The 17840-nt window shown below is 41.5% G+C and overlaps 1 protein-coding gene across 8 annotated transcripts in view; it reads right to left on the bottom strand.

The window, feature by feature from the left end:
* MEIS2 (Meis homeobox 2) overlaps window positions 1-17840 on the bottom strand; it is a 200770-nt gene that overhangs the window by 122609 nt on the left and 60321 nt on the right. For all 8 annotated transcript variants that reach the window (XM_065872311.1, XM_065872312.1, XM_065872319.1 and 5 more), the window contains one exon: window positions 17086-17231. In XM_065872311.1, the coding sequence (XP_065728383.1) occupies window positions 17086-17231 (146 nt within the window). The remainder of the gene's footprint in view (window positions 1-17085; window positions 17232-17840) is intronic.

Genomic DNA, 17840 nt, shown 5'->3' on the forward strand with positions numbered 1-17840 from the left:
CCTTACCCAAGCTTTCAATCCCTCTATGATCACTATTTTCTTTATATTTGGAATAAAAAATCTACACACGGTAACCTTCTACATGGTAACCTTCATGGACTCATAGAGAGCAACAAAAAACAGTTATTGGATCTAACCTGTATCTAAATGAGTCAAGGGATATTTTTTTCACTTCTTCACAGCTTAGTGCCTTGTATATATGCTTTAGAAGAGAGAAAAATGTGCCTGTCTAGCCAATAAAGACTCACATCATCTAATTAGTGTTTTAGCCTTATTATCTTATGCGATTTCAATATAATAGGCTTATAATCTAAAATTTTCAAAGTACTGTTGATTTTTGCAGAAAACATAAATAATAACCATATATGCAAGTTCTTATTTCATTACCTCAACTGAATTGTGAGAATAACATTATACTTGTGTAGACCAATTTTTAGTCTGAGTATAAAAGGCAATACATTATACAACTAGAATTTAGACTTCTTGAAATACCCAAGAATCCACAGGCTTTTCATCCATCCATTCATTAACCAGTAAATCTATTCCCAAAGTTCCCTTATCATGTACCAGTACAACAGAAGAAATTTATGTCATCAAGATGGAAAGTTGATTACAATTTGCTTTTAGATATCTCCACCAATGTCAGGAAGTGAGACATATATAATACAGAACTTCAAATCTATGCTTCTTTCCTTAAAACTGGGCCAGGGAATGGAGAAGGAAGTCTGGAGTGCTGTGGCCCCATCTGCCATGGTTAAGCAGATTCAGGGTAATGACTACCCCAAGCATCACCCAGCAGGCCAGATCAGATGCTGAGGGTCCCACATTACATAAACTGCAGCTTCAAGCTGAGGGGACCATACCCAGACCACCCCCAGCTACAATTCATGTCCTGGTGTGAAGGGTGGAGGAAGAAGGGAAAGATTAACTCTTGAGTACCGGTACTCAGTTCAAGGCACTGAGATAGGCTATTTCACATAGTCTATTTAATCCAGCCCCCCTCCCACCCAGACAATCCTACCCATTTTACAGATGAAGAAATTGGAGATGTTGAAAACTTTGCCCAAAGAAACAGTGCTAGCAAGTGGCCTCTTGCGAATCAAACTGAAGTCCTGCCCACAAGACTTGTCTGTGCTGACACTGGCTCTCCCTACTTCACCCCTGCCTGCAGGCAGTGGAGGCAGAAGGACTCAAGGGCACCAGGCAAGTCACTATCAAAACTTTACATCTATTTTTTCCATTCCCCCTCTTCTCATTCATCTTGCCCCAGCTGTGTCAATGGAATAAGCACTCCATCTACAGCACACAAACGATGATTTTACGTGAGTATTTGGAAGCAGTATTTTGTTATAGAATCATCACAAATACCACTTATTCAGTTAAACCGCACAGCATCAAGGAACTTAAAGGACCCTCTAGATGACTCATGGGGATAAACTGAGCGCCCCATAGAGAAAATAAAATCTCAGGTTTGCGCACGTGCATACGGCACTACAGAGGGCAGGGGGGCGGGCCGGGGAAGACAGCTGCACACAGTGAAGGTCAGGGCCCAACAACAGGTCCCGTCTTAGGTACTGCCAGGTTCATTCCAACTGCTCACAACATGGATTTCAGATATATTCCAAACAGAAGTGACAAAACCCAAAACCACAGGAGCAAACACTGGCTTTCAAGTGCTGTGGGAACACAGACATTTGTTTAAGTAACCACTGTTTTAAAATTGCATACATAGTAACACCAAAATAAACAGCTTGCGATGCTGTTTATTTTAAGATACACAATAGTAATGTAAAGTGTGGTGTGCCCCAGATCCGGGGAGCTGGAACATAATTTACAGTTGTAGAGAGCCCTAGGAGGACTCAACCACACGCCAGGACGGGCTACTTCCTGATTAGATAACAGTGAAGGTCAGAACGCATTGCTTTTTGTGCTGCAGAGAGCAAACAAGCCACCACAAAGACCCCACTCCTCCTGCTTGCTGTGAATTATGAATCGAGTCCTGGGGAGCATGGGGTTTGCCAAGTCTCTGCTACAAAGCGCGTATTAATCACAGGTCCCGAGGAAGGGTCAGGAGCACAGCCTGACCAACCGGGGAGGGAGCCTGCCCGCCGACCTCAGTTCCCCCAGTCCCTTCCCTCCCTGATCTAAACACCGCGAGGAAGGGAAAGAAAGAGGGGGAAAAACATCCTGAAGATACACAAGCTGGTTGGGGCGCCGGAGCATATGTAAAACTGAACTCTAAGGAAAAACCGCTAGATCAAACAAACCTTGAGCCTGATCAAAATAGGAACCCAGTCTGTGGTTTCCTTTAGCCGACTGAGCAGCCGTCCCCACACCTTCCTTGCTCTTCTTTCCCTCCTCCGTCCAGGTGCTTCAGGGAAACATTTCGGGAATCGTTGTTTGGGTTTCTCTACTTCAATCTTCCACCGTAACCTAGAGAGCCTTCCAAGCCAAGGCCTGCTATCCTCAAGGCACGACTCTTGGCCATCTGGTCCTTTGTTTTGTCTCGCCACATCCTAAGTTAACTGGCTCCTTTGCCCTCGCCCTCACCTGCTGTGTCATGGAGTAAAAATAACTTTGATCTTTTCCACAAACATAACTTCCATACCCTTGACTTTCTGAAACTTGAGTTTGTCCTGAAATATTGTTTCCCTAAAAACTCTCTGCCATGGACTGAACTGTGTTCCTGCAACATTCATATGTTGAAGCCCTAACCCCGACTGTGACTGGATTTGAAGACTGGGATTTTAGGAGGTAATTTAGGTTAAATGAGGTCAGAAGGGTGGGGTCCTAATCTGGTAGGATTGGTGGCCTTAGAAGAAGAGGAAGAGCCCTCTCTCTCTCTCTCTCTCTCTCTCTCTCTCCCCCCTCCCCCCCACCACACACTATGGAAAGGCCATGTGAGGACACAGTGAGAAGGCAGCCATTTGCAACCCAAGGAGACAGCTCTCACCAGATACTCATGCTGCCAGCATCTTGGTCTTGGGCTTCAAGGCTCCAGAACTGTGAGAACATAAATTTCTGTCGTTTAAGCCCCCCAGTCTGTGGTATTTTTTATGGCAGCCTGAACGGGCTAAGACTCTCTCCCACTGAAGTAACCCATTTTTCCTCCTTACCAGTCCCTCTGGAATCAGGGAAGAGAGGCCAGACTGTTGACTCTCCCCATTTCTCTCTCATTTCCAGCTCTCAGTGCCTGACCTAAGACTTTCCACTCACTTTTCTCATGAAGTTCACAGCATTTGCTGCCATTCCTCTCCCCTGCTGTGGAGAATGCTGACCTCTAAGCCATTTTCACCTTCCCCAGGGGCTTCTGTGCACACTAGAATGTTCCTCTTCCCCCTATCACTTGCCTCTACTTTTGAAGGCTTCAGTATATATGACAAAGACCTTTCTAATATTTTGCCTCCCTTCATTCCAATGTCATCCATCTCCACTTCCCCAGCCCTGGATTTTGTCAAGCAGAGATACTGCATTTCCAAGATCACAGACCTTAAAATGTTCCTTCCCTGCTTCTCTGTTCTCCCTCTTAATCTTCATTTGGACTTGCAGCCTCTCAGTGGGCTTCCTGTGTTCCCAGTGTACTACCACACTTTATTAGCCCTCTACCCAGCATGGCTCTTTATTAAAATAAAATTTATTGTCTTGTAGTATAAATACAATGCACACTTTATAGACAATTTAGAACATATGGATAAGTATAAAGAAGAAATTTTTAAAAGTCACCCAGATCTCAGTACTCAAAGATAATCACTGTTAACATTTTCATTTGTTCTTCTATGCATATATCCTCAAATATTTTCTTTTCCAAAACTGTAGTCATATTATGCATACTGCCTTATCTGTTTTACTTCACCTGGTAAGATACTCAGAGATTTTTCCATATCTCAAAGTATTTTTGAGAACATAATTTTTAATGATTATATAATATTCCACAATATTCCATAATGGAATATTAGGGAATATTCAATGTTTTATTATCATAAATAATATCTTTATACACAATTTTGCTTAATTTTTATATATATTTCTTATTACTTCTTTATCTTAAACTTCTAGAAACTAAATTACTGGATTAAAGGATAAGAACACAGTTATAATAGTAATACATATTACCAGTTTAAATTCCAGAAAGAATAAGCCAATATTTATAGTCATTATTAAGCCAGATATCTCCTTCCACTCTGAACAGTGCTGAACACTAATTTTTTTAAGTTTTCTTAATTTTATAAAAAAAATTTCTTGCTGATTTAAAAATTAATTTGGTTACTAATTACCTTGAAGATTTTTTCAAATGCCTATTGGCCATCTGTATTTCTTCTTTTGTGAATGGACCTATTCACCTGTGCCTTTTTATCTACTGTACTTTTTTCCATATTGATTTGTACACCATATCTATTAAGGACACTAACCCTTTGCCTGTTATATGGTGTACATATTTTTGCCAGTTTAATGTTTGCCTTTATTTTGTGGTGTTTTCTTGACATTCAAAAGCTATTAATTGTTATTCTTGTTTTATTAAATCAGTCACCATTTTTCTTTATAATTTCTTTGCTTTTGAGCTCTGAAAGGATTTCACTAAATAAAGGAAAGAGAAACAGTTAAATCTACTTCAAAGAACCCTTAAATGCAGAACTTATTTTGATTTTTTTTCAAAAATAGTTAAACCACTAACCAAAAACCATTTTTTGAATTACTCTTTTTTTCTCAATTGATTTGAAGCGATGCCCTTAAAATTAATAATATCTCCATATATTTGGATTAAATTGTGTATTCTTATTTTGTTCAAATGATCATTCTGCCTATCGTGTTAGCCAGCGCCACACCTTGTAGCTTTATAATCTATTTTAATAACACCCAGTGCAAGACCGTCATCATTTTTCCTTTCCAAAAATATCTTGACGTTTCTTAATTGTTTCATTATTCAGATGAACCACAGAATCCTTTTTCAGTCACAATCCGATGAAAGAATATCTCGTGGGAATTTTGACTTATTAGTCAGCCATTTAAAGAATTCTCTAAGTAAAACCCTCCCTCTCACTCATGCTGTCAATCCCAGGCTTAGATTTTTCCTGTTGTCTCCTTTTGCCCTCTTATTCCTGGGTTCCTGAGCTCTGCCTGGGAAAGGCTGCAATGAGGTGGAGCAGGTCCATTCCAGCCTGGCCCTATTTGCTCGAGGCCACCCTGCTTTGTCTTCCTAATTCCCTCTGGAGCTCTGGATCACACTTTCCACAGTTCCTGCTCATCCAGTTAGAGAAGCTCTTTTCTCAAGTCCCTCAGCTTTCTTCCTACCCTTTACAAAATGTGTCTGCCTCCTACCCACCTTTCTACCTGTGTTTTGACCCCACCTTCATTGGCTTCCTTTTGAACGCTGGACTATCCACTGTCATTCTCTTCACACACACCCCCCATTGCCTCTCCCAACACCTACACCTCAGTTTCTCTCCCCAGGATCCCTTCCCACTGCTGAGGCAACACCTGATTCACCTGATCTGCCTCTGCTGACAAATGCTGCCACCCCTACGCACAGTCCCCTGTTCTTCCTTTGTTCCCTTCCAACTTTGCCTGCTCACTCCTCGGTACCGTGGAATTCAGGTATAGACCACGACTCCCAAGTGCCAAATCCAAAGGCTTATTTTTAGCTAATATCATTGTCCTTGATCTTTCTACAGAATCTACTTCCTCTACTTTGAAACTCCTTCTCTCTTCATGTGATCTGATTACGCTCCTACCAATCTTTCTTTATCTCTGTTCATTACCTTCTCTCTTCCTCCCTTTGAATGTAGTTTTTAAAAAGATTCTATCCTCAAATCCCCTCTCTCCGCACTCTCTTCCTTCCTTACCTTTATACAATGCCATGGCTTCAAGCACTGCTTCTACAAAGATCAGCCCACGCTCTGAAACTGCAGTCTCATCATTTCTAACACCCACAGAGTTTTCTACCCAGGTATCTGGCTTATGCGTCTAAACCTAAGGCCTCAGTATACCTTTCCGAACTTTCCCCCCATTCTCCCATACATATTCTATGCTTCAGCCAGAGGATTCTGTCTTAAAAGCTGTAGCATCCACAGATCTCTGAATGTAGAATCAAATGTAGCCTGATTTTAGCACCCAGATTGAAACTATCTTCAAAAAAAAAATAATATTCCCACTAGTCTCCGGCTGCAATGAGATAATTCTGTGTCTCTCACAGGATTGCACCTTCTTTAGAGTGGGCCTATGAGATTGCCATTTTAGAGATGTAAAACTGCTCATTCTTGCCAGGATGAAAAGTGGCAAGCTGGTGAACCCGTTAATTCTCAGGATGAAAAGTTTATGAATAAAGAACAAAGATGTCCAAACCTCCAAGGAGCTGGTCCCAAAGTTATAATAACCCGAGTATGAATAAGCTTATAGTGAGGTTAGTTTGCTATCATCTTGTGCTCTCTCTTAAGTTTGAGTTTATGCAATTTCAAAAGGTACTTTGACTCGCGATGCCACTAACACCGCGCCAGAGTATGAATGGTGCACAAGATCTTTTTCCCTTTTCCTTGTATGTATCACGCTAACGGTAGGATTTGATCCTCATTCCAAAACAGACTTAGGTCTAAAGAAACGAGTACAATATTTTTCTTTGAAGAGTGTTTCACCCATATCCAAGTTCAGGTTTCATGGAGCTAAGACAGAGCAAATTAATTATTTCAGTGGATTATACGAAAACATTCATGAAGAACATTTTATACTTGCAGAGCGTTCTGCTTTTTTCAAAGGGCTATTTCTAATCTCAGCTAACCCTCAAAACAACAAGATGATAAAACCAGCACTCAGAAACTTAACTGACTTGCCCAAGATAACTCAGAGAGCAAAAGGCTGACTGAATCGCTCTGAATGCTGCTACCTCTGGTATATTTATACAGTCTTATAAACAGGAGGAATTTCTTTCTCCCTGCCCTCAAATGTTTGTTTGTTTTTGTAGAGCACAAAGAATTAACAGATTGTCCTCGATATCTAAAGGTAAGAAAAGCACTGGTTCGGTGATGAATTCCAAACATTTCCATTGTCTGCTCCAATCATGCCGAACCATAGATTCAGGAGAATTTATCAGCCCCTTTCTATTTAATTGATTATATATATTTCAAATAAGCAGGGGGGTATTTGCGATAGACACTGATAAGAGAGTATAAGCATGTACAAACCAAAAAGAACGAAATCACACTTTCCTTTAAACTTGCTCTGGGGAAAAAAAAAAAAAAAAAGTACAAACTGCTTTGAAAGGATTCCCAGGCTGGTAACAAAGGTCATATTAAAAACTGATGCCTTTCCACATGGTCATATTTGATTATCACTTAAGTGGTTCACCAGCAAACATAAAAGCATGAGGATTAAGCGATAAGAGGGGTCTTCATCAAAGTGCCATCAAGTAATCGGGGGGATTTTGCCACATGGGTCTAAATTTATGGTTTCCTAGAAACTAACGCAAAAACTAAACTGAGCTTATAACTGACTAATAATGATCTCATATGGCCCATGCATTCTTTTCTTACCACTTTTTTTTTTTTAATTCACTGAGAGGGAGGGTTTAAAACAAGTGTAACAACTCATGAGCTGCCTGCAGGTATCCTGAAACACTGAAATAGAACCCGTAACTTTTCACATGTCACCAAATTTACACCAGCATTCACATATTCTGTTTGATAAAAGCCTTTTTCTTTTTGAAACACTAGTGTAGCACCACCCCCAGTACACTTGGGTTGTTCATTGTTGGCTTATGACAGGGTCACACCAGGTGTCCCAGGGCAAGAAGTAAGCCATTTTACAATTGTAGGATGACCAGAGTTACGGGATTACCCTTTTCTAAACTATTAGTAATGGAATCACCAGATATTTCCAAGTCAAAATTAATTCTGGAATACTTGTGAGTGTAGGGCAATGATGCAAGAAGTAAATATGTCTAGATAGTTATAGTCAGATAACTGAAGTATTAAAATTAAAAGCAGCAACAAGATTTGGTGCTGGGATTAACAAGGGTAGATCTCCATTATCTGGCTATGTTAGGCGAATCAAGTATCAGTAAATTGAGGGTCAGGGTGGTTGGAAGAGGGCTGATTAGTGGCTCGTGTTAATTTCCTATAATGCTCAGAATAACCAGATAATATTCTCTTCACTTCTTGTCATCACAGCATTCCACGATAATAGTCTCTTGAGTTGTAATTTTTCTGTGGACAATCAAGTCAAGAGTTAACAAATATTCATAATATCTATTATAACCAAGAAGTAAAACTATAGTTTAAGAAAAAATTATCTGCCATTATATCGTGATTTGACAACTTATCCACTATTAGATAAAAACAACTTAAATTAGTTCTGGCAGATTTGGGACTTGGCAGTTCAAAATATGAATAGCAAATGTAAAAGCATGAAAATGGCATTACTATTATGTGTTAAGAGGATAATATACCTTTAAAGGGTGCCAGTGATTACTCTGCATACTGTAAACAACTGCTGCTAATCAACTGAGAAAGTGGTAGGCAGCACGTCAATGTAACACGGCAAATTCCATTCACCCAACCTACGGCTTCCTACCCAAGTCACTATTTCTTAATGGGAGCAGTGGGGCTGGATATCATCTTGGCACGTCATAATCTGTTTCAAATTGCAAAAACAGACTACAGCACCGAGAAGACAGGGCATTTCCAGGAGTCCTCTGAAATCTGTGCAGTAACAGTCTCTAAAATCAAAACGAATCCTGAATGTTAAGGGTCACTTTATGACCCTAGCCTGCAGCAAAGCTGAGGGACAGCTAGTGTTCTCATAACCTAGTCGAACTGGACTTTAATTCCCCACAACTCCACCTCTCCACAGAATACACTTGCAGACTGCAGTCATATGGAATGAAGAAATGGAAATTTTCTCTATGATCTGAATGATTATTCACGGGTTTCACTAAACAGCATTTAATGGCACTCTATTCTTGGAGTTTTTAAATAGCTGAATATTCAGATATGCACACGCTTTCTATTTTCTTTTATTCAAGGGTCCTCAATTCTCCATCTCCTTGAATTCCTTAACGTATTTTTAAACAATTAGAGTGATATTTTATGAAACTGGGTGCTAAACTTTGAGCTAATAATTATTTTAGTTTCTTTCTGATGGTAATTTAATAGGCATTTCGTTCTTCAACCTTCTCCCTCAGTTATTTATTTTTTAAAATGTGTCCGTCAGCTCGTAGCTCATAACCTGGGACTTAATTTTCTAAGTCTATCTCAGATGAGATCAATGGGATTGTCTGATATACTTTTGAAAATGTCCTGACCAGATGTGTTTGCGTTGAGGAGACCATACATCTCATCACCTCCACAAAAGGCCACTGCTGCTGTCACTGTACTGGGGACTTTACCTCAAAGTCATTCAGAATGTGGACAAAGGCCGCTGAGTCCAAAACACAGCAGGCTTTCACATGCAGAACCCCTCATAATCCAATTCTAAATACCAAATTGGGACTGCGAGTAAAAGGTTATGACACAGCAGCATGCATTTTTTTTTCCCTCAAGAGAGACAAAGTAAATTTAGTTGCAATTTCATTTCTTCTAGAGGAGTTTCTAGGATTCAACATAACATTAAATTTTTGGCCTGTCTCTTTAATTTGAGAAATTGTAAAAACGATGACAGATGGCACACAGAATTGACTTATGTCCTCTATTCTTTACTGAAGAAGGGAGTGCACGGAAACTTTGATAAAGGCAGAAGCTACAGTATGCAGGTCGCTATTAAAACTATCTAGTGGCTCGTTGGACAGCTAGGATCAGAACGTTCAGAATTTCTTTTTTAGACATTCTTGAAAACCAACACTGTTGTAGGTTGCCAGTGATGATCACAGCCCCGACGTTCAGTACCCTCCTGTCCCAATAAGAACGGATGACGGATGTGCCATTAGCTCTGAACCTCGGCAACCTCTGAAATTACCACTCTTCCCACCCCAATCTCCAGCCCCCACCCCTCAAAATCATTATGAAATAGGAAGAACACTCAAGCTTACAGTTAATTGGAAACATTGCAAGAGAAGAGGAATGCTTAGGACAGCATGTCCACGGGAAAATAAATCACCCAGCATTGTTATATAATGCATTGTGACATCATTTCCTAAAATTAAAACAGAGATGACACCAATTCAGCCGATCTCTAGTATAAGGTTCCATTCAAATAATTCACAGATGTTTTCTCCTGGCAAGCAGGAAAACAATGCGAAGGCTAAGGCTAGGGGCGGCCTCACTTTGCTGCATGTTTGCGGGAGGCTCTTTTGGCTGGTGTTTTTCAGCTGTGTGTTCTGCACAGCCATTTCCACACAAGTATGTCTCAGCCCATGAGCCCCACTCGTATTCCGTGCACATCTGTATCCCTGAATATGAGAAAGGCCATCTTTCACTGTGTAAGTAAGGCCAACATTTTATATTTGGGATTAATTTGGCCCATAGCAAGTAGTATTCAAGTAGACAGATCTCAGGATCATGAGGTCACTAATTTCCAAGTAGAAATAACTAATGTCCTTGAAATACTCATTCAGTTTACCATTCGAGGCCCTTAAAAAGACGTCTAATGATGGAAATTATCACAGTGTCTCCATGGATACCCTTGTAGAAATGGACAAGTGGAGGGACTGGGGTAGAGGAGAACGAGGCAGGCTGTACTGCGTCTCTCACTCGTGGTGATTTCATGAGGCCTCAAGCTGCTGGAGTCCCAAGCACACAACCAAAAACCAAAGTACTCGACTTCGTGCAGTACATTACAGTTTACAAACTGACCACATCATCTGGGCCTCGCAGCAACCCAACCAGCTAAGTAGAGCGCATATTTACTCTTTTCATTTTGTAGGTCTGGAAATAGGTTCAGAGGTTGAAGAGCTCACCCACGACCACAGAGCTAAAACCCAAGCCTAATTTCACATCCAGTGACCCTTTTTAAAAACCCATACTGTGCTGTCTCTCAGAGAGCCTAGACTCTGGTACTCTGAGGAAGCGGGAGCCTCTAAATGCTATTCATACTGGAATCCATACGGGGGAAGGGGAGGTTCTCTACCAAAAGGAGGCCCCAGCTGAGGCGTTCTTAACCGTTTCACAGCCAGTTTCTTTTCTACCTCCCACCCCCATCCCAGAAGGCTCACCGGGATGCTCTTGCTTTCCATGGGCACCAGGACTCTCTGATGCGATCACCTAACACCGCTGGGCAGCCATCCAATGTTTACAATGGCTCTAGAAGGTGGAGGTTAGACTATGTTCTCTCCTGCCAAGGGGCCTTTGGGACTTGTCTGGCAAAGCTAGTCTCTCCATCTCACACAGTCCCAGGAAAGTATGTGGTAATTTTGGTTGCCCAGTTCAACTGGTCAAAGTCTCCTGGTAGCTATTCAACTAGATTAAAAGACAAAATTATAGTTACTTTATAGTATGTACTTATTACAAGAGCCAGGCATGGAGCTGAATGCTTTACGTCGTCTCATTTAATGCTTGCAACGTTGGTTCTAAAATTATCCCCATTCTACAGATATGGAATATTGAGGTCAAGAGACCTCAATGCTCAAGATCAAAAAGCTACTGTGGGGCTTCCCTGGTGGTACAGTGGTTGGGAGTCCGCCTGCCGATGCAGGGGACACGGGTTCGTGCCCCAGTCCGGGAGGATCCCACATGCCGCGGAGCGGCTGGGCCCGTGAGCCACGGCCGCTGAGCCTGCGCGTCCCGAGCCTGTGCTCCGCAACGGAAGGGGCCACAGCAGTGAGAGGCCCCCGGACAGGAAAAAAAAAAAAAAAAAGCTACTGTGTTGCAGATTCCAGGCCCTGTGCTCTTAACCTTGACATTGTGTTGCCTCATTGAGAAAAGAAACTGTCTGGATCTACACAAGATGAACAGAACCAGTTAAAAGGCAAAATGGTCTAGTCTCGCCCCCCTCTCTCTCTTTCTCTCTCTCATTCTCTCTCCTGTGTGTTTGTGTGTGTGTGTATACACATATACAATACAATAAAAAATTTGAGATGACTAGGTTGACTGTCATATGGTCTTGAATTCACTGGAGAAGAAACAAGTTTCTCTACGTAACATGGAGCTGTACTTACTCCTAACTTGGGTGCATTGTCTCTGTAGGACAATGTACTTTAAGACACATTTTCATTACTCGAAAGAGACCTTTACAAAATCCCACGAACAGACTCTAAGAGGCAAGGAGTAAAACTGGTGAACACCTGAGAGGCACGCTTCATTCCACTCCCTTTACCACCAGAGATATGGAGAGGGGTGAAGCATTTTGCCATGAACCAAGGGCAGAGTTTTTAGAACCTGCATCCAGCAGGCTGCATGATATTACATCACTTTAAAATAAATTTGCTTCTGATTCTGTACACATAGCTTTGAAAGAAGTCCCGCATCCACTAAGGGGGAGCTTTATCCCTCTGTGTTCAAATAAGAAAATCTTTAGTCAGAAACGGGTATGAGCAAGTGGTATCTCTGTGTGTGAGCACTTCCTGTTTTCATTCCATGATCAAACATATTCTTTGCAGCACAACTAGGGGAGCTCTTGAAGGTGGCGAGAGAAGTGCCTGAGAAAAGAAGGTGCCTGAGAGCCTAATTGAGCACACTAAGGGCTTCTTGGCGTGGAGGAGTTTTTCATGGTTAAGAATAAACCGTCAGCCCGGGTATTATTTCTTGCTGTTTCTTTCTTTAACTATCTTTGAAGTTAAATAAAAACAGTTGTAATGGCAGGCTTACTTTTATGATATCATAATCTCCATGTGTTAGGGAAAAGAATATACTTCCCTAGGATTTCCCTATGTTTTTTTTTTTTTGCCATTGGGTACTTTCCAGCAAAAGCACATACATTCCGACAGATTCTTTCTTCGATCTTCACTAGATTTCTTAGTCTGAGAAGCCAGGCAGAGCCGTCCACCAGTAGAAGAGGGGGGGTGACAGTAACACACGACGCGTCTGCTAGTTGAATTTCTAAAAAATATTTGCATGGATTTATTTCCTTAAAATTATTGTGAGCCTTTAAATATTTATATGAATTCATTTCCTTAAAAGTATTGTGATGTTTAAAGGACATTTTCGAAATTGGTAGTTAGAAACTACAAACGAATTATTTAGCTTCAGACTAAGTACGTTCAAAGTGCTTAACTCAGACTATGGAAATTCCTCAATTCATCAAAGAGTTTGGTTTTTTGAGGCCACTTTGGATTTAGTTTAAATATTTTCCTCAATATTATCGATTAGCTGTGAGTTTATTACCTTTTCCCCTAAAGCTGGTGGTGCACAGGAATTTGAGAGATTGTTTTAACTGTTACAGTTGTAGTGGAACTTGTTCTTCCAAGAAAACTGAAGGTTAATGATTTTTGTCATATTGAGACTAAGACTTAACAATTGCTACAGTTGGCCTTTGTTGAGGTGGGGTTCTTTTCTCCCTGGGCCTTTTGAGGTATTCAGAATAGGTGACAATAGCTTGCAGTTGAGAACATATGTAGAGAGACCCCTGTGGCTTATTGGGAAAAGTTGCTCCATGCTGGTTGGGTGTTTGGAAAAAAAAAAATACAACCAGAGTTCTTTTATGTTCTGCTAGTTAATGAATGCATGAATGTCAAAATGGGCCAATGGCCCATTCAGGGGGCAAAGCCTCAGCAGCCCCCTTCTTTAAGAACACATCCTGAGATGCAAAATACATTTGCTTAACAAATTAAAATAATGAGATAATTCAATTAGCCTCTTTTTAAAAAAAGAAAGAAAAAAGGGTACATCAGGGATTATTGTAATACAAGAACAGGTCATACTGCACAAAAGGGAACAAACCAGTTTGAAATAATGTTAAAGAGACTAATAATGAAGGAATGCACATTGAATCATGCACTTGTAAAGAAATTCACATGAAATAATAATTTAGGCTACATCTATTTCCAGTGAGCTAGAGCCAACATTTCACTTTGAAAGTTGAAATTAATTAAATGACAGAAAAATATAGTGGGGCATCTCTATTTCCAAGGACTTCCTCACGCCTGTTAGTGCATGTAAGAAAAGGGGTCTAAATTAACATGTCGTTAGTTAGGGGTCTCTATTCTTGGTTTCTGCGCTCAGAATTATAGCCGAGTAAATCTTTCAGCTCATTAAAGATTGGGAAGTAAAAGTTTTACAGAACCACCTTTATCAAAGTTACTGAACCTCTTCTCTGCAGTTGGGGTGACGTGGGGATGAAGAGGGAGGACGTTTTCAAAGAAAAAGCCCAGGAGAATTTCCTTACATACAAGGGAGGTGCAGAAAAGGCTGGGGAGGGGAGCAGAGAGACGGACTGAGAGACAAAGCCAGCGGAGAAAGTAATGAAAGGGGCATGATGTGAAAGAAGGTCATGGGGAGGAGAAAAAGAAAGCACTTAATGGAAAAGAAAAAGGAAGGGGGGGACTGAGAGGACAGGATGACCAGGAGTTTGGGGCACAGGGGCGCTCTGACTGTTCTCTGAGTGTAACCAACACACATGAGTGTGGGAAAGGAGACTGCAACATGCAGATCTGTTTGAAAAATGGGGGAATGGAAGGTCCAGAGAACCTGACTTAACTGAGGTTCGGGCAGGACACAGGAAAATTGAACTCGAAATGCTGGTTTCCCGACTCCCCGGCTCAGGCTATTTGAGTCTTCTCTCCCCACTCCAAGGACAGGCATTAATTAAAATTTTCAGCTGGACAGAGAATTCTGCACAAAGCCTCATGCACATTTATCTAGATGAAAGCAACCTCGGGGTGGGGAGAAGGTACATAGTACACAGTACCTAGTGTATGGTACAGCAGCAAAGGAGCACCCAGGAATCACTGGCCACACACAATTCCTCGCCCGTGGCCACGGCGCACAGTGGGTTGAATCCAGGACAGGGAGGTGGGAGATAAGACACCAAGAGGGCAAGGCAGGAGGTCCAGCAGGGCTCTGGACACTCCGCGGGAGATTCAAGGCACAGACCTGGGCGGTGAAGGAGAGAGTTGGCCTCAAGAGAGAGGTGCAAAGTAAGTCTTCTCTATTCGGAGAGGTTGGGGGAGCAGGAAAATTTTAAAAACAAGTAAAGCAAACAGCACTTTGCTTCTCCATATTTCCCCTCTTTGACGCTGAGCATTTTGATGGCAGAGGCTGTGAGGTTGATATGCAACTGTTAAAGGTGATCGTGATTTTTGCAAAGCCATCATAATGTGGTAGAAAGAGCACAGAGCTGGGGACAAGAAAGGCTTGGGTCCTGGTTGCAGCTGGACCTTGAGCCAATCACTTCCTTTTCTGGGTCTGAGTTTCCTGGTTTGTCAACAAAGCAGCCAAATTCCCTAAGATCCTGCTGTTCTGTGAAAATACATGGGGATGTTGGCTTGGAAAGCAATCGTTGAAGTCTCGATTTTCAACCAAGGAAGGCCGAGCATGAAGGAAGACAGAGGGAGGAAGCCAGACAGGTGAGCTGCTGGTGGGAGAAGGCGGCATGCCTGCCATCCACTGGCTCCTACCCTGCCTTTCTTACTTGCTACTCTAACCAAACAAACCTTCAGTTAAAAATGAGAAACCCCTCCCCTCACACTCATTCGACTTCCAAATTAAAAACATTTTACAGGTTAGTAAATCTCCAGCTGAGGTGATGTAGCAAAGAACAGCTGTGAAGTAATTTTGATAATGATGAGAATAATAACCACATGGCAAGGTTCAGGGCTTTGCTGTTGCAGCTTCAGTGCTCCTGAATAGATAAAAGTGATTAAATACTCCTGATTATCCCTGACCAATATGTAATGGATTTACAGCCCTTTCAATTAGTCAGTATTTGCTTAGGACTCATTATTTTGTCTTTGGTTAAGTAATCAGCCCAGAGACTGCATGTTCTGCCTAATTCCTCTGAGCCCAGTCAGTGCAGGGCCCTGACCTTTGAAATGGCCATAGCTGCAAGGCAAGAATAACCACTGCCAAGGCAGCCTCGTTGGTTCTCCCAGCTAATCCTGACACCACCGGCCAGATCGATACACCTTAGTTTGCTACTAATGTCCTTACATCAAAATGGCCGATTTAGGAATGTGAATCTATCGCGTTGCCCTCCCCACTTCCTGCCCCACCCCTTGCCCTTTGTAGCTCTGCTACAAGAGCAGATCAGCTGCTACCGCCATAAATAAAAGTGGAACCTTGTGCTGGACCCATGACACTGTAACTAATGTCATTCAGCATGGCAACCCACAAGTTGGATAATCAAAGACCTTCAGCTTTCAATGTGCTACTCTATTTTTAAGCATTAGCCTAAATAGAATGGCCTGAAAACAATCTCATAGCGAGAAACAGCCTCTGACGTCTTCACCATTTTCCCAGAATTTCCAAATGAACAGCGAAATATGAGCGCCTAGTTCCTCTGTAAAAATATATTGTAATGTTTTTGTCATGAGGGTCTTAGAGTCAATGGTATATATAAAATGATGCATAAAACCGACTGCAAACAGGAAGATAAACTGTTACTTTAAAAATGTTGCACATAGTTGATCTTTTCCCACAAGTGAACAGGATCGGCTTATAAGATAATGGACTTGAACCGCTAAAAACGAATCTTTAATCTCTATCTTATAAACAAAGGCGTTATAGCACCTATAACCCTTCTGCGTTTGTCATATAAACATGTAACATGTTTGCAAGCTGCTTCAGCAATGAGAGTTGCCCCTGGTACCATGAGCTTGGACATGCATGTGGCAAAGTGCTTTTTTTTGCCTGCTAGAGGGGATGGCTTTCGTTACGAGTGTAATCGGCGACGTTTATGGATTCATGAGCTTCTTAACAGCTGTTGCCCTTGGTTGCAGCTGTATTATCTGAAGTTGCTCTCAGACCTTTTAGCACAAATAACACATTTACTTATATATACTGTTTAGGGCCCTAGACCATTTTTAATAAGGTCCATTCCTGACCTATGGAAACAAAAACTCCTCCTTTCTACAGGGTACTCTTTGGGTGGTGAGAGTTGGTAAAACCTTCACGGCTCTGTTAACCATCATATTAAAACAGGCACTATTTTCAAAAAAATCTGTATGAGCCCATCTAACTTGCTAGGAGAAGGCAAAACAACAAAACATTGTTATCTTTCATCTTGACTTACTGTGAGATGCTGGAAGAGCCATGCTCTCATGATATTTGTTGCTACTTTGGGGAAAATGCCTCTTTTCTTCTGGCGTTTTTTGTCCTTGTCTGGATCATCATCGTCACCTGTGCCAGGTGAAGCTACACTGTTGTCTAAACCATCCCCTAGTAGAAAGAAATGAAAATACATTAGAGAAAACACAGAAAGGGTGCCAACAACAACGAGCAGCTAATGACAAGCTCAGCTAAGCTTGTTGAAAGAAATCCATTAAGCGGGTATATTCTCTTTCATTAAAGTATAATTGGAGACACAAATATGTAAAAGACAAAATTAAACCAGACCTCTTCAAATGTTAATTTTGTGTGTCTCACACTCGCCCATATCATTAATTCAATTCTAATTGTGCTCTTGACACAGTGCAGTAGCTCTTTGTCAATTATGGGATCCAGTGTGGGAAAACCGCCATCAGAAAACCCATTCAGTGAAAACGCATCCCCATGCCCAGAGTGAACACATACTGTAGGGTAATCAAGTTAAATGTTCTGTAGTCTATATATTCTAGGCTGCCTGCATAGGTGACAGTAACTGTGTCACTGTTCATTGCACGTAACACACTGCCTGCTCAGCCCCTCCTAGGACTGTCACCTCCTAAGCACGCACATTCACACACTCCTCAGATGACCCTGGACTCGGCATCCGCGTGACATGAAAACTTTTAGCTCTCTGCACCACTGATCATTATCGTTAAAAAAAAAAAAAAAAAAAAAAAAAAA

The sequence above is a fragment of the Phocoena phocoena genome, chromosome 2 (assembly GCF_963924675.1).
Source record: "Phocoena phocoena chromosome 2, mPhoPho1.1, whole genome shotgun sequence".
Taxonomy (NCBI): Eukaryota; Metazoa; Chordata; class Mammalia; order Artiodactyla; family Phocoenidae; genus Phocoena; species Phocoena phocoena.